This window comes from Choristoneura fumiferana, chromosome 10, assembly GCF_025370935.1.
Source record: "Choristoneura fumiferana chromosome 10, NRCan_CFum_1, whole genome shotgun sequence".
NCBI classification, from domain to species: domain Eukaryota; kingdom Metazoa; phylum Arthropoda; class Insecta; order Lepidoptera; family Tortricidae; genus Choristoneura; species Choristoneura fumiferana.
The window spans coordinates 4,747,526-4,765,777 of record NC_133481.1 but is presented as its reverse complement, the minus strand read 5'-3'; the positions used below and the strand labels follow the sequence as shown (position 1 = coordinate 4,765,777).

General features: G+C 36.3%; 1 protein-coding gene across 1 annotated transcript; it reads right to left on the bottom strand.

Moving 5' to 3' along the window:
- Positions 1-5,341: 5,341 nt before the first annotated feature.
- On the bottom strand, positions 5,342-17,325 carry LOC141431563 (pancreatic lipase-related protein 3-like). The gene is made up of 7 exons (XM_074092737.1): positions 17,212-17,325; positions 13,468-13,555; positions 12,038-12,186; positions 10,232-10,483; positions 8,592-8,783; positions 7,234-7,405; positions 5,342-5,483 (listed from the first exon to the last, which is right to left on the bottom strand). The coding sequence occupies exons 1-7, from the start codon at positions 17,246-17,248 to the stop codon at positions 5,387-5,389; spliced, it is 987 nt and encodes a 328-aa protein (XP_073948838.1). The 5' UTR covers positions 17,249-17,325; the 3' UTR covers positions 5,342-5,386.
- Positions 17,326-18,252: the final 927 nt, after the last annotated feature.

Below are 18,252 nucleotides of genomic sequence, written 5' to 3'. Positions count from 1 at the left end.
TAAAACTTATTTACATATCAAGTTTATAATAATGGGGGATGTAGCACCAGGGCTCTCTAAATACTGTACCTACATATTTGCGGCTTTTGCTGTTGAAACTTTGGGTCCGTGTAGTTCAGACGCTCACAAACTTTTTGGTCAAATAAAAATCGAAATTACCAATGACCGTAGGGCTGGTGCATTTCTCGCCCAACGTATTGGGATCACGGTACAACGCGGAAATGCAGCCAGCCTTAGGGCACTCTTCCGCAGGGACAAGACTTGGGGGAATCGTATATATATTTAAGTTATTTTTAGGATAGTTTAGTATACCTAAGTACTTCAATTGTACCTTTACAATAATGCGTTTGTTTAAATAAATGACGCTACTATTTACTTACTACCTACTAACTGAGGTATACTACTCCCTTGATATTTGATTTTGCTACTCAAAGTGATCACATTTTGTTTTACTATATGACATCCGTTAATAGCTAATCGTAAATTGCATCGTCTTAGATCCTGATACATAGTAATACGGCGTTGCACCACTATTCTGAGCCAGCCTTTAATTTCTCAAGACCTGAAGACGTCCGTGTCCGTTGTACAGAATTTATGTAACAACTCGAAACATGGACTACTTTCATTTACGTAGAAAAACATCCTGGACCGGTTGTAAAGAAGAACAGATTTTAAATGCCAAGTACCTAACAGGTGCAATGAGAGTTTCTGGGGCCTACCTACATGACATACTTTAATTTGTTTTTTAGGGTTCCGTAGCTAAAATAGCATAAACCCTTATAGTTTCGCCATGTATTGTCTGTTTGTCCGTCAGTTCGCGGCTTTGCTCGAATTGCTAGTATACTGCAATTTAGCATTATATAAGTACATGCAGCAACTATGCCAACACAATGGTAAAAATATTGAAATTTTTACCTGCCATAGACGTGAAGTGGAGGTGTTTTTTTTCTAACCCTATTGTGGGATATCGTTGGATAGGTTATTTAAAATCATTGGTTTGTGAAGACGATTTTCATTGATCTATTTTTTTTTATTCGACTGGATGGCAAACGAGCAAGTCGGTCTCCTCATGGTAAGAGATCACAACCGCCCATAAACATCTGCAACACCAGGGGTATTTCAGACGCGTTGCTAACCTAGAGGCTTAAGATGGGATACATCCCGTGCCAGTAATTTCACCGGCTGTCTTACTCTCCACGCCGAAACACTTCACGGCAGGATCAGCGAGCAAGATGGTGGTAGCAATCCGGGCGGACTTTGCACAAGGTCCTACCACCTGTGTACACGGTGTGTGTTTGCGAAATATTCAACTTTAAAGTGCTAATTTTCATTCAAATTGAAACCCCCCCCCCCCCTAAAAACTAAAGTAATTGAATAAGTATTAAAAATAAAAGAAAAAAACATGATGGTAGTAGGTAAGGTAAGTATTTATCAAATTTACAAGCAAGACTATAACGGCTAAATTTCCTTGAGAATTACTAGTAATTTAAGAGTAAATAGCATCCAGGTATGAAACATACCTGAACTTGGAAGATTCCGTACAAAATACAAAATCCTTAGAAAAATATTACTTGACTTGGTCGTAACAGCAATGAAACCCTATCACGTGTCTCTTGGCCGGGTTTTTTAGCCGCCTAACGTTTACACTAATACAATAGGGAATACCATTAATAAAGTGCGTGCGGAATGTTTCGTTTGCCACATTACCGCATTACGTTAATGCGAAACGTTAATGACTTTCATTATATAAGAACCTGTACTTAATAACTGTCTACGACAATAGAAGCTTAGCGGTAGACAATTGTATTTACCTGCCATAACTGGACAGTGTTGCAATCCTTCGGATGTTAACGTTAAGGCGGGGCCGATGGCAACATCGTGGCGGTGTTGCCACATTCGGAAATTGAAGATAGTCGCCATAAAAGGATGTGAGTTACCTATAGATAATTTTGTGTCCTTGCCTTGCTGACAGTACGCTGATTGTCCACTATATTATATTTTGGAACAAATATATCCCACATGAAAATAAATGTACTTAGATAACTTAATATGGGACCTTTGTTACAGGAACAAGGAAATCTGTAATTCAAATTCAAATTTTATTTCATTTCACGTTGTAGGTATATAGTTCTTAAGATTAGGTCAATATTATAAAGAGAGAGAGATTATTGGCTTTTTTTAATATGACCGAACGCTGCGACGCAGGGCTTTATTAGGTACGGTCAGCGAGTAGCTGGTTACTTTTTTACTCTGTCACAATAACACATTTGTCAATCTTGTATGGCGCTAAGTACGTGGCTGTAAAACTACGAAGTACAAAAGTAACCATCTACTTTTGATGCTGACTGTACTACTAATAAAATTATGCTACTATCCTCAACAATATCAGATAATATCATTATTTGATCTAGTAAGTAACCACTTATACAGCGTGTAGTTTCATTTTACTTAATCACAAACTTTAAGGTAGTTAGTAATAGTAACGATCAAATATACATACATTCATATGTTTTATCTATTGAAATAACACGACTATTTTTCTTTATAAAATAAATCAGCGCTTAAAGATAACTACGTGATTAGGTACTACTTAAAATTTAATTTGAGACGTCGCACTTACTGATTTGCTTGAAAAGAATTAAAAAATTAACTACGATCTGGTAGTTAATGCTAAACTTGAAATTGATTGCAATATCGCTTCATAACACTAAAAACATATTAAAAGGTTATTGTTTGTGTTTGTATAAAAAACTAGCTGTTGTCCGCGACTCCGTCCGTATAAATTCGTTTATCGGTATTTCGCTATCTGTATACCGAATTTCATCTAAGTTGGTTCAGCGGTATAGGAGTGAGGCGTTAACAAAAAAACAAACAGACTTACAAACTTTCGAATTTATAATATTAGAGGCATACACGCTGTAAAATAATCGGTAAAACTTAACTAGTAACTGATAGAGATCTGTTAAGTTTTTCAAATTTTCCCGTACATTTGCTACATTTGTGGCCAAACGTACAGCAGATGTCACGTGATCAAAGTTAACGAGTCTTATTTTAAAGTTCATGATTTATGACTTGTTATTACTTTTGCTTCTGGTAATCATGTTGTCTGGTAACCTTCTTTGCATGACTAGATATTACACACTGGATATAACCGGCGCCGTCGCTCGCGTATGTAAATTATTTCTAGTATGTGTGACTTCGTTAAGTAACCTTCTCTTTATTAATTAATATTAATTTATTTGGCAAATAATTATTACATCATCATCATCATCATCCCAGCATATATACGTCCCACTGCTGGGCACAGGCCTCCTCTCAGAACAAGAGGGCTTGGGCCATAGTTCCCACGCGGGCCCAGTGCGGATTGGGAACTTCACACGCACCATTGAATTGCTTTGCAGGTTTGTGCAGGTTTCCGCACATGAATTTCGAAAAACTCGGAGGTGCGAGCCGGGGTTTGAACCCACGACCCTCTGCTTGAGAGGCGATAGGTCAAACCACTAGGCCACCACGGCTTATTATTACATGCTTTCCAGTATTCAGCTCGATGTGTACCAAAAAAAAAACAATAGATGTTCAAATTTACCTTTAGTTAATAATCGAAGAACTGAAGTCGCCAACATAGCTATGCAAGCATTATGCAAGTTGAAGTGGCAATGTGCGGGATCGCTCGAAAAACAGATAACCGTTGGGGAAGAAAAGTCCTCGAGTGGCGACCATGAACCGGAAGATGACGAAGCGTTGGTAGATTTTTTTTTGACATTCATTAGTGTTTGTTATAGCCTAAATTGAATAAACATATTCTGACTTTGACTTTGACTTTGAGGTAACCCGCTAGATGGACTGACGACACCGTGAGAGTTACGGACAACCGTTAGATCCAAATGGCGAGTTGTTATTCATTGTGGCGTTCTTAGACCTTTGTTTAGCAGTGGTCGTATTCCGGCTGATGATGAGTTAATAAGGATAAACAGCTAAGAACGTTTCTCAACTTTGGTTTTGGTCCAAGTTTGATAATACCATATTATCTACATATTGACATTGCAAAACTGAGCTGAATATCGGAACTTATTTTTTCCACGAAATACGTCATTATTTTTAACCTTGAGAACCCTTTTGTGTTTATATCGCACACTCGACGCGCGAGAATCAGTGCGATCTTATATCCTTTCACTTGCGTATGCGTGGTAAAGCCCCCACTAACATACCATAATAAAGGTCATCAGGTTTACTTTTAATACGGAAATCTTATGTAGAATCGCGATTATTGGTAATTTTTTCAATGTTCCGTGTGGATTTAAACCTTGCAATTTATTAAGCAGTTAGCTTTGATTTCATTGAATATATGGAAGTTAGGTAGCCACGGGTTAGGTTTTTGCAGACCGCTTCCAATCGAAGCAACTGGAGGTCTATGGGGGAGGCCTATGTCCCCCAGTGGACGTGCTACGGATGGTATGATGATGATGGAGTAAGGTTGTCGGATGATCTAATATTTCCCGTGCAAACTTTTTTAGCACTTTAAAGCCGAGTTTAGACTTGCAAGAAAAATCGTGCAAGTTGCATTACATTGCGAGGCCGTAAAGCTAACGATTTTGTAGTGGTCAATGCCATCTCTAGTGGGATGGTTAAATAATGAAGTATTTCCATGAATTTAATTTTGTTTTTTTTTTTTTTATTTATCGTAATTTTCTACTAGCATAGGTTAAGAAAAATTGTTTAACAAAATGAGCCATAATGTTACTTGAATAAATGAATTTAATTATTATTATTATTAATAAGCGCCGCAATGTAATGCAACTTGCTCCATTTTTTTTGCAAGTCTATTTGTCTTGTAAAACGGGACAATGTTCTCAATTCTCAATTTAAAATTATATGTTAGAAAGCAAATATTATATTTACACTTGACTCCTAAGACACTATTAGTAAAATGTTAGTCTTGACTGCCTCAGAAATATTTTTTACCCTTTTTTTCGGGCTGCCCCATTTAAAAATAACATTTATTTTTGTATTGGTTACAAAAATAAATTTACTTTATTTTAATCTTGTTCAGAAACAATAACTAACGACGCTCGCTTATTTGTGAAGCGTTACATATATACATAGATACTTAATCAGTGAATACGGCTGTTAATCGTACCGACGTATTCTCTCAACAACCTGGACATCTACACACCTCCCTGGCTGGAAATCAATTGATAAAGATACAATTACAACATTTTAATTAAAACTTGTCTTCTCAACAAACAAACATCAAATCAAGCAGAAATACCCTCCCTAATCAAAAGGAAAAAGGGTTTAATAATGCGTAAAACCAGTAAATGTTTCATAATTAATTAAAATTTATTTTGTACTTTAGTACCTAACGCTTATTCAGTTATCTTCGACATTATAATGTGAAAAGACTTCTTCGTGACTGTTTCTTATTCCGACCACGAGCGTACGGCGACTTGGAGTTAGTTGCAAAGAAGTATAATCCGGATATGCTGCAAAGAAAAAACATTTTTAAAAATCAATTTATTTTTATTATTTTACTAATAGAAAAAAAGTAAAAGTGGTGAGGGTGAGTGGGAGAAACCGTAAATATTGATACCAAAATCGCAAAGTTTTTTAAAATCTGATTGTGTCCAAAGTAATGTCCAAAAATATTCTACGAGTATTTGCTAACAAATTCCAGATCTATCATAATTCATAATATCATATATCATACAAAAAAAATAGATTAGACATATAGTCAGTCATTTTATTTTATTTAACTAGAGTAAATAATTTAAGTTGGTAATTTTTTTTATTCTTTTGAGCTCTATACCGTTAATGAATTTGTGTGCATCGGTGATGGATGAATTATTTTCGGGTGTTTTGTCTTAATAAACGAAGACCTACAATATTTTAGTTCCCTGTATCCCGCAGGAAGTCTCCGTCTCCATAAATGATGTCGAGTGCAAGCAGAAACACTGAGCTTTACGCCACCAATGAATTTGTGTGCATCGGTAATGGGCGGAGCTAGCGTGAGAATTGTTTTCGGGTGTGACCCTCTCAATAAAATTTCTCAATAAAAAGTCTTTATTAAATGAGGACCCGTAAGGAGTCTTTGTCTCCATACGTGATGTCGGGTGTAAGCGACGTAGCAGAAATACTTTCACTTGCAACAGTTTCTGTTTTAATTTGAGCTCGCTTCCTCGTGCTCATGTTACTGCGTATTGTAATGCTAAATTACCGCAGGTTTAGTGCTATGTTTATATTATGCAAATGCTGCTAACATTATCAAAATTATGTCTATCCCACAAAGAGGCTAGAAAGGTCTATTTTACAAGTCTTTTAAGGTTTTATGAAAGAAAGCGCCATTGATCGATGCCGATACTGATAAATATACTTAGACAAGGTAAACGTCCGAGTGCTCGACACGCTAATGCCCCATAGACGACACCCTGCTGTCACCTCTATAGCTAATGACATAAAACTGAAGATGCCAACTATTGGGACAGTGACGAGCACTCGTACGTTTCATTATATCAATATTTTTTTCACTTCCGTCATTGACGATTACGACCGTAGGTGGTAGGTATGGCCTTTACGCTTACGGCCCGGATACGAAAAAGCACGACCGGCGGCGCGGTTTCTTAATCCATTGCTTGGTCAAGGCACTCGCCACATAATAGTTACCAAGCAGCATACGTAATGAACAGAGTAAACGCTCACCGCATCGTTAATCACGTTGAGACGTGCCCAGTTCGTTCTGTAGAGTGAGCATATACAGTGTCTCGTAAATTGTACAATCAATTTTAGTGAGAGGTAGGTGGGTCACCTACCAGCAAAGAAGAAATGATCTCAGTAGAAAAAGTTTCGAGATAATTCGATTTTCTGAATTTAAAAAATAAATTCACCCTCACCAAATTTTCTGATGTGGTAGCTATACGGAAATCATATTTTTTATGTCAATTTCACCTTTTATACTTAAATTTGGCCAAGTATTCGACCTATCTCGGTAAAAAAAAACAATATTACTTATTGCATGCGTGGTTGTGATGTAGCTAGGTTAAATGTTATAGTTCATTGAATTTTACCTCCGCAAAGTACTTAAAGCATGAATCAAACAAATTTTATGAGTTTTATGGCATATCAGATGAGTTGACTGGCATCATCCATTAGTCTACAGATGCGTAACTACTTAAATTTGTAATTCCGATCTTAATCAACATTATCTTAGGACCGTTTTATACTTAAATCAGTATTTACTTGTGCGGCATGTATTCCCCGAACAGCACTTCTTCATCAGAAGACACGTAGTTGCACCAGCCTATCATATGCGTGATCCAAGAAGTGCATTTGGTTGCGTAGAATCCGACCTCAGTTATTATAGACTCTGCATAGTAAGCAGGTGCTCTGGCATGGTCACATCCTGATTTTGCTGAAAACGTAAATTTTTAAGTAGTAACTAATTATTTACTTTACAGTTAATTCTCTATTTTTCACTACCGTACTCTCTGATAGCTGATCGGATTAATCGTGGTGGCCCAGTGGTTTGACCTTTGCCTCTGAAGCAGAGGGTCGTGGGTTCAAACCCGAGCTCGCACCTCTGAGTTTTTCAAAATTCATGTGCGAAATCACGTTTGAAATTTACCACGAGCTTTACGATGAACGAAACATCGTGAGGAGACCTGCACTAACTTGAGAAGCAATTCAATGGTGCGTGTGAAGTTCCCAATCCACATTGGGCCCGCGTGGGAACTACGGCCCAAGCTCTCTCAATCTGAGAGGAGGTTTGTGCCCAGCAGTGTGACGTATATAGGCTGGAATGATGATGATGATGACTCTCTGATAAATTTTTGATAAAACACCAGTAATTTATCAGGAAATGGTGAAACCACGGGGTGCAGCAGGCTATAAATACAATAATTATTAAGATTATTTGACTAGTTTGGGACCAGGTCTCAATTAGTGTATTTTTTTTGACGATTTAGTTTGTTTCGTCACCACTGAGAATGTTAATAAAAAAACAGATTCAATATTTCCCCACGATGAAGATGAAGAGAAGGTAGATGCAACCTAAGGCTCTTCAAGGCTAGAGTGATTAGGCTATATAGGCTGTTACTGAACCAGTGAAATACATCTTTGCCTCATCTGCATTTTTCATCGGTGAGATACCGGTACTAGTACAAACAATTTAAATGATATTCTTTTCTTCATCAATCTATAGTACGGTCGACCCACTGAGTCATGTACCAGGGTGGAACCTTTATGCTACTAATGTCATGTTGACATCGCATACTTATTGTCAAGGAATTCACAGTGAAATTAATTATCTAAAGGTTCCACTCTAACACATAAATCAGGTTCTTCGACTGTCCCTCAATAATCTTACTTTGTTCCTGAGAAGGCTACTCTCACAAACAATTTCAATGATGTTCTTTTCTTCATCAATCTATAGTACAGTCGACCCAACTTAATCACGTACCAGGATGGAACCTTTATGCTGCTAATATCATGTTGACATCTCATACTTTTGTCAAGGAAATTATAGTGAAATTGATTATTAAAAGGTTACACTCTAACACATAAATCAGTTTCTTCGACTAGTCCCTCAATAATCTTACTATGTTCCTGAGAAGGCTTGCAACCAGGTTGCGTGAGGCCTCCATTTGCGTAGAAGTCCACTGTCCCGCAGGTTTCTAGTTTCCCTTTCTCCAACGCATTTGTATGAAGACAATCCACCATCTTGGCATCACTGGCATCTACTTTCTTCTTGTTATCCTGACTGACGAACAGGGGCATCGCTGGGTCAAGTGCTAGAAAATATTAAAAATGATGTGCACAAATATATTTACTATTTCGTGATGTAGTCCGGTCAAGCCATTCGTTAAGTACACATCAAAAAAGTCATTTGCCATAATTTTATAAGTCATAATATACTGTTTGTCATAGTGTTTTTCCCGCTGAAACCATACATTTTTCATCAAAAAAGAGTTACGTCAAACATGACATTATGACAAACAATTTTCGACCAGTCGTTATATAGACCCGTTCAAAACTGTCTAGGGATAAAAGATATCCCAAGGCACTTTTATGAGTGTATTATTGTGATCGGGCAATTATTTTTATTCTCCCTCTCCGCTTGTTAAATAAATTATAGGACATACGTAACAAAATCTACATAAGTCGATTTGCACAGGCTGACCGCTGTATATAGCACTAAAATGTTTTATTATTGATTTATATTCCGATAGATGTCGCTGCTCGGAAAATTCGAGAATGATTAATCGCGTTGGCAGTTATATGTAGATAGTATTAAAATCACCTCTATTTAAGGCAGCGGGTGACTATCGTAGTACTTTGCAGAGGAGTGAATCAAATATATCCAATATATTTTAAACATTGTCCTCCGCAAACTAACGCCTGAATCTATACTGTATGCAAAATCTTATAGCAACACCGCACGAATATTTTTGATGAATAGTATGTTACGATACTCATATTTTGCTGTTAATTTATGCATTGCAAACGTGTTAACCACCACTCTATTGTTAGAGCTAAGGCTGTCAGTCACATTGAAATAGGGAGTGTATATGTCATGGTTATTGCTGGTTTGTAAATCAAGAGATTTGTTACAACGCTTACGGACGAACAACTGCTATTATGACAATTTATAGTAGGTTTTAAATACCTACATCGCTAGCGGCAAAAGCTACAATAAATCGTCTCATTTTATTACTTTCCATTACTGAGCTGAAATAATGTTGTTCATCAGGTTTTTGTTTTGCTGTCCTGATCATTGTCATAACTTTAAATATGTCGTCAACGGCTCGGTGTCCAGTCTAAAGCTACGTAGTTACATCCTGCACATGGTTACTGTGATTTACTGGCGTAGAAGTTAAGTCATCATACGACGTTATACACTAAGGAACACTGGCAGCATCACATAGTTCCATTTTACTTTTAAACTGTTCGAACCAGCCAGTCCTGTAAGGGTGAAGCTAAGCAAGCGTAATTTTTAAAGTTGTGATTCACGTATTTTTGGTCGCGTAGTTTTGGTTTCATACAAAAGTCCTATTTGTGTACAGCTCATTTTGGATTACGGGACCAAAAATACGCGACTCACAACTCACGTCACGTCGCAACTCACAACTTACGCTCGTCGGGCTTCTCTCTATTATGGCCGATACCTACTCAAGTACATCCTAGTGAAAGTGTTTTTCCTTCCCATTAGCTGACTATTTAAACTATAAAGTGCACTCACCAGAAATCCTTTCCAACTTGCCACTAGTTACATAGTTCCCGATGAACCCTGCCGTCTGTCCGCCGAGGCTGAAGCCGATGACATGGAACCTCTGCAGCTCGAAGCCATGCTGGGTGACCAGCTGGTCGATCAGCTGGGCCGTGCATTTCCCCACCAATTCTGTATTGCGTGCCGCTTGGAAGTAGCATGGCTCTCTAGCGATGGGGTTGTAGTCCACGGATATTATGTTGTAATCGCAGCACCGCATGTATGCTGCGAGAGTAGAAGTGTAAGTAAATCTTTTTCTCCCTTGGATAATACACTAAAATATTATTTTTTAATCATATAATCTAATTTTATAACTGATTATTAAATTATAAACCAGAGATTATCGTAATTTTCATATGAATTCCTAAAAATTCTGTACGAGTCTGGCTTTTGAATTCACGATCAGAGGATCGTAAAGTCTCAAGTAGAGACTTAAGAGGTTTTCGCCATAGCACGGCTTTAACCCTTAATAAGGTAGAGGCGATTTAGCGACCACTTGTATTGAGTTGCAAACTGAACCTTATTAATATCGTAATACGTCACAATTTCCATTGTAATTATTGAACATACGATTAACTTTAAAAATATTCTTTGTCAGGTATGTACTCGATAGCTGCTTTTGATTCTGTGGTAGTATGCTCCAATAAATGGGGCCTTATTAATGGAAATTATCATACTTATATAATGCAGACATTTGATTAGTTTCATTTCGGCCTATAACGTCCCACTTCATTATACAGGAATCCTCTCAGAATGATAGAGTTTTTAGTTACCACGCGGGCCCTGGCCCTTTACCACGAAGTGCAAAACTCGAACTTCGTATGTTGCCGTCCTGCTGACGCTTATGTCATTTAATACGCGAGTGATAGGGACAGTGCGATACGAACTTCGATTTTCGAGTTTCGTAGTAGCCCGTCTGTTTTGAAAATAAAGCGTAAAAAACAATACCACTCCTTGCAGTCGGGTAAAAAGCGTAGAGCTAGTACATCTTTGACCTCATGTGACGTCGAAGAATATGTATGACAGCCGTATGGCATTTATAACGGAAGCTAAAATGACGTAAAGCGTGCAAGCGCGTGGATGGATGGCGGATGTGCTACCACTGTATTCATGTCATGTTTTCGGATGTTTTATAAGCATACGCAGTATCATTTAATGGTACTTAGGAGTATGATAACATTGTCTACGCTACTTTGACGCCCGGCGTAAATATAAAACTGTTACTGTTTCTTAGCATAACTTTCACCGTTTTCCTGCGTATTTTCCTGTACTTATATAATGTTTGCTCTACTGTAATGGCAGATAACTTGGACCTTGCGAAAGTCGATATGCATACTTGAAATAGAATGCAATCAAAGAAATTTTGATGTTTCACTTCAAAAAATCGAAGAGTTGCACCAAGTTACTAATTATCGTGACTTTAGATGATTACTAGCTTTTTCCCGGTGGCTTTGCCTGCATGGAATTTCCCTTGGGAACTGTGCATTTTTCCGGGATAAAAAGTAGGCTAATGTCACTCCCTGGCCCATAAGTAAACTATCTTTATGCCAAAAATACAGACAAAATAAAAGACAGACAAACATAGAAACACACAAACACACACATTTTTGCATTTATAATATTAGTATGGATAATGATAAGCAAATTTATTTGGCATCCAAAATTTTACAGCAGAGATTTGAATACTGTTGTTTGTGGGTTTTAGTTATAGGTTTAACTTAATGCAACTCGCACTTAGAATGTGCTCTTATGAATTAAACACATACTTAAAGCAATTACCTGGTCGTATTTCCGTACTAGGTGAGAAATCTCTGTGTCCAGTATAACCGTGAATGAGGATCTTGATAGGAGCGTCTTCGACCCACGGTGCCGAGGAGATGGAGTCGGAGTTCAGTGCAAACACTTGGTGCGGGCTGTCTTGGTTGGTCCTACACGAAATCAGAGGTAATATCTCCTATGTGTAGCGTAAAAATTATATGGGCTAAAATTCGAAAATACGCTGTTTTTCCGAAAACCACATGTATACCAATTTTCGTCAAAACTGTTAGAACCGTTTTTGAGATTCCCGAAATAAATAAATATACATAAATCGTATAGAATCGTCGTAATCGTAAAGAATCTTTCGTTTAAAGGTAATACAGGGTTTTGTATAGAGTACAGTTGCCATACTCCACGTATAAGTCACAATTTCAAACTGTTTTGGTAAAACTTCAGCGACTAAAAATACTTTTTAATAAAATACAGAAATTGACTTCACCAAGTTGATTATGGACAAACTACATACATGCCCACATTACGCATCTCCCGGAAATCTTTATTTTCCCGAGATAAAAACAAGCCTATGTTACTTGCTGATAATATAGGTTTCTACATATTAGTGAAATAATTTAATGAAATAATTTTTGTTCAATTGCATATATTTTTGTACGTGTTACTCTACTGTATAATTTAATAGTGGCATATTTGCTAGTCTATGTTTCGTTTAAGTCTTATTTGCTTAAGGTTTTTTTTTATATTATACCGTTTTTGCCCAAATAAACATTAAGCATTAAATTGGTCGAATAATAGGTTTCGAGTTTATCTATTACAAACAAACAATTACACGATCAAATAATGTTTTCTCTTTATAAATTTTAGTTTAGATATATAAGCATTTCTCAAATATCTTGTTAGAACACATTGACAAAACAAAAAAAAATCGGCCAAGTGCGAGTCGGACTCGCGCACCGAGGGTTCCGTGCTAACCTGTAGGTAGCTTTAAAATTAATAAAATATTTTTATTATATGATGTAACTAAAAATTTACGGTTTTCGCAATTTTTCCTGTATCTGTGCTGTTGCTGTACGTTGCTTCGTACCAAATTTCAAGATTCTGCGTTCACGGGAAGTACCCTGTAGGTTTTGATTCTCTTGCGAGTTTCGGAAATTTGCGGACGACTGTATCTTTTGAGTGTGTTGACTGAGAAGTTTGATTTTTCACAGCTCCAAGGGACAGTAGACAAGGGAGAGTATTTTATATAAATTTCAGTTTGATACCTCCACGCGTTCCTGAGAAAAAGGGTCTTGACAGACGGACGGACGGACGGACAACAAAGTGATCCTATAAGGGTTCGGTTTTTTCCTTTCGAGGTACGGAACCCTAAAAAGAAACGCCGGAACCTGCAATCGAACCCGGGTCTTTGCCAAACTAAGTATTTGATAGAAACTTACTTCGTGTAAAGCCAGAACGTTATATTTTCGTTTGGACATTCCATTGGAGGAGACACACAGCCTTGTTGAGCCAATACATAACTAAGAGCTGAAAATTTTTATTATAAATAATCATTTGATAAATTAATGTTATCCGTACTTAGAGGTAAATGAAACATGGTCTCTATCCAAATTGTTAAAGTATCCAACGTACTTATAAGACAAGACCAATGGAATTGTGCAAGCAGAGGCAGACAGAACTACAAAAGGAATTATGATGATAGGTATGTAGAGGGGATCCTTTCGACTGCCATAACTTTATAAGTCATAATGTAATGTTTGTCATAATTATTGTTAGTCATATTTTTTTTTCCCGCTGAAACCATACATTTTTCATATTTTTTTAAATGGTAATCTCTGTTAGGTTAATAACTGAAAAATAAATGGTTTCAGAGAAAAAATGAGTTATGTCAAACATTACATTATGACAAACAATTTTCTACATTCGATATAGACCCATGTACACAGTGGGTAAGTGTACGCATTTCAGTCCGAAATATATGTGAGTGCGTACACTTACCTACTGCGTACGTTTACCCAGCATGACTCTATGTAAACTCTATTGTATAAAAATAGAGAAACTTAAAATAATTATTGACAAACGTTGAAGTGCATGTGCAAAGGCGAACTTATCAAAGGATAAGTAATCTCTACCAGTCGTCAACTTTGGGGTGGGTAATTGAGGTGCTAAGTTCGTAACGGTGCCTTTTCCAAAGACTCTGAAAAGTGGTGGCGTCAGGGAGTCGTAGAATCGATTTTATTAAATCAGTAGCGACTGGGATACAGTGGGTTTAAGAATTATCGCTATCGAAAGTTTTAATTTTGCCACTATTAATAGTTATTATTACTTAATACAATTACTTTGACTCAACTAAAAATGCCATATTTTGCAATTTTAATGGCATTTAATTAAAAACCACGCACAAAGGCTTTTAGTGCACAAGATAATGAATTCAATTGGTTGTATATGTCAAGACGATGTTCAGTAAAAGACGTTTCAGATAAGCATTTACGTTCATGTGACAGTTACGACTTCCGTTTGGCGTAGCAACTGCCGCCATCAATTCTGAAGAAAATAATAGCAAGAATAGATATTTTACTGAGTGACGTGAGCGAAGATGAAGAGTGTGACATTTTGAAATCACTGTGTGCCACTTTTGAAATGAAATAGATTTGAAATCTAATTTAAAATATTGCCTCAATTATCTTACATACTATTGATACTTTTAAGCTAGGTATAATTTCCACAGGAATGTGAAAAAAGTGTTAAGTACATGAACAAGTTAATGAATAAAAAAAAACAAACAACCCGACTTTGGCGTGCCGACACGCTCTTGGCCGGTTTTTTTGTTGGTTAGGTTTATCTGTATCGCTTACTATTTCTGGAGGGTGTACAATAAAGAGTCATTGTATTGTATTGTTCAGCAGTCGGGAGCCATTCAAAATCGTGATCAGCTCAAAAAATCCCAGTAATTGATACAGACTGTTGAAGTTTAGCAGACTTATAGACTACTGGACTTGTTTTTTTTTGTATAAAGTTTTTATAAATCAGTCGGGTTGTTTGTTTTTTTTATATTGTTTTTTCCTTTTTAGTTAGTTTTTTAGTGGTCGGGATTAACATTTTTTTTACTTACTTAATTACCTACGAATATTTTTTTTGTTTACAAATCTCGACGAATTTACCATAGTTTGTACCATTCTGCCACTTTTACTACCAGGATTCGTAAACGAGTAAACTATGTATGTTTTGAGATCTCTAAAATAACTTTGATGATTTTGATTACAGTTTTAATACATGACTTTAGTTGTAGGTTCCACTTAATCGTGCCTGACTCTCGTGCCCGACTCCACTTAATCGTGCCACTTAATCGTGACAGACAAACGGTAAAGCGACAATAACAGGGTTCCGTCAGTCACTTTTCGGGTACGGAACCATATAACTCCTGTAGGCGAAACTGTTGTACCTTGGCCATAGTTGTACCTCGGACAGTCGTCGACATTTAAATTTCCCCGCATTATTTTAATATCATGTGCATTTGAACCGTCGGCGGGAAGTAGCGAAGTAAAGTTAGTAATGAAACGCAACGCTGAATGTGCTGTGTGAGATAATCATGAAAAAAAAAATCCTTTTACAAAAAGTACTTTTTTAACTTTTTTTTAAGCTTCTTTATTTAATGTTATATTTTTTTGTAATAAAAGTCAACAAACTATGTTGAAGTTACTTTAATTAACTACGGATCAAAAGGGCTGTTTCAGCCTAAACCTGAATCGATGTGCTTTTTGGACGCATTTTTACCTAAAACACTGGATACGTTGTAACTAGGACACTAGTTAAAAATAAGTTGTACCTTGGCAAATAAAATTTAGTAGGTAGTAAAAAAATATATATATTTTTGTTCCGATCATATCTTGATGCTGAAAGGTATTTTAGTTAAAATTAAGTAATTTAGTCGTTTGATCCATGCGATTTCATCATGTAATCAACGTCTAAAACTAAGGTAACTTTTTGTTTGATCTATAAAAAAATATGTACACACTTGGCAGGAAAACTGCTGTGTGCCAATAACCAGTAAATAAGTCATCGGTTCTATAAATAAATAAAACAAATAATCATTAAATATATTCTTGACAAAAAATCACGTGTCCGAGGTACAACCTCGAATGTTCAAGGTACATCAGGGGTGTTGTACCTTGGATATTTTTCCCTTTTTTTTCGTGAGCCTACCGTCTCAAAATTAAGAAACGAATCGCTTAGTTTTTTATCGAATAACATAGCCTAATGATGTATCTTTAGATATTTTAATATCTGGCGTTTATTCCGTTATTAGTTATTTTTCTAAAAATCATAAAAGGAAAAACTGTCCGAGGTAGAACAGCTTCCCCTGCTCTCAGTTAGTACCTACACGAACGAATTACCTTAAAGATTTCTATATTACAAATTTGGTTGTTTTTTTTATAATAACAAAATAAAACCGATTTTCAATATGAATACAACTAGGTAATTTAATTATTGCGAATAGTAAAGGAAGGTGGTAATGTGTTTAAAATTATGTCCTTTGGCAAATTTTCTGCTTTAAATTAGGTGCCACAATCACTAATTCTGGAATAGGTACTAAACTTCAAATATATATCTTAAACACACACAAACATCACGCTTGTATTCCCAAACGGGGTAGGCAGAGCACACGAAACGTTACCGCTTCGGAGACACTTTTAGCATTTTAAGGTTTAAAGTTTGACGAAAAAATGGTACAATAGTGACAGGTTGCTAGCCTGTCGCCTACGGTATACCTTAACCTATATCCTTTGTCGCCTCTTACGACATCCATGGAAGAAATATGCTATGATATGTGTGTGTATATATGAGATATCTTAACAATTATACTAATTATTTTACTAGGTAATTATTATTGTACTAATTATTTTCATTGGACAAACTGTGACAAGGTACAGTATCAAAACTACAAATGCATTATTTGCAAATTCGATACTGTACGTTGCTGAACGGCAATAAATGCTACTCAGAGATTCATAATTGCGTCACTATCTGAATATTAATAAATCGTTTTTATTGACAGAGTTTAGCACTTTAATCTCACTTTATGTAATCACTTTATTCGCCTTGTTACTAATGGCATTACACAATACTCTATAGATAGAGACATGTGCAAACGTTATGTTATAAAATTGTAAAATAATACTTACAGATGCAAAGGCATATAAAAAAAGATACTGAATCCATTACAATAGTAACTGTTTTACGTTTGTAACTATTTTTTATGTAAACTGTCACATATATAGAAAAGCGAAGACACGCCCCGTTGCCTTCATGCGCCTTTGTAACTTACGAGTGCAATGCATCTGAAAAGTTTTCAGAACAGCGAATGTCATGGAGTAGGTATTACTGTAAATGTGTTTGCTTCTACTTGACTACATGGAACTTGAAATACGATAACATTTTAAATAGTCTAACCCATAGGTAGGAACTTAAACCTATAAAATCACAATCGTTTATAAATTTTAAATATAATCGTCGTTTTGATGACCAGATGGCCTAGTGGTTAGAGAACCTGACTACGAAGCTTGAGGTCCCGGGTTCGATTCCCGTGTCGGGGCAGATATTTGTATGAAAAATACGAATGTTTATTCTCGGGTCTTGAGTGTTTAATGTGTATGTAAGTATGTATCTATCTATATAATTATATTTATCCGTTGCTTAGTACCCATAACACAAGCTATGCTAAGCTTACTTTGGGACTAGGTACGTAGGAATGGTCCCGTGATATATATATTTTATATTTACTCGTATTCGTGAATAAAATAAAAATACAAAGAGCCAATATTTTGCATCGGAAATGCATTAGGTACTGTGAACTGATCACCAACTTAAATAATAACCTAACAAACAAAAAGTTAGAAACCGGCTAAACCGATTTTGATAAAACTTGTCTAAAAACCATCACTAGAAAACATGCTTTCAAATAAAAACACTGCATTCAAATCGGTTCACCCGTTTAAGAGCTACGGTGCCACAGACAGACATTCAGACAGACACACACACAGGTGCACATAGCGGTCAAACTTATAACATCCCTCTTTTTGCGTCGGGGGTTAAAAAAATAGATTTATGTTAGGTACATTATTGCAAAAATATATTTAAAACTTGATCTACATAATTACAAGTTAAACAATCATTGAGTATTTTGTAAGTTTGTGAAGATGTTTGGAAGTTTGGATGTTTGTTAC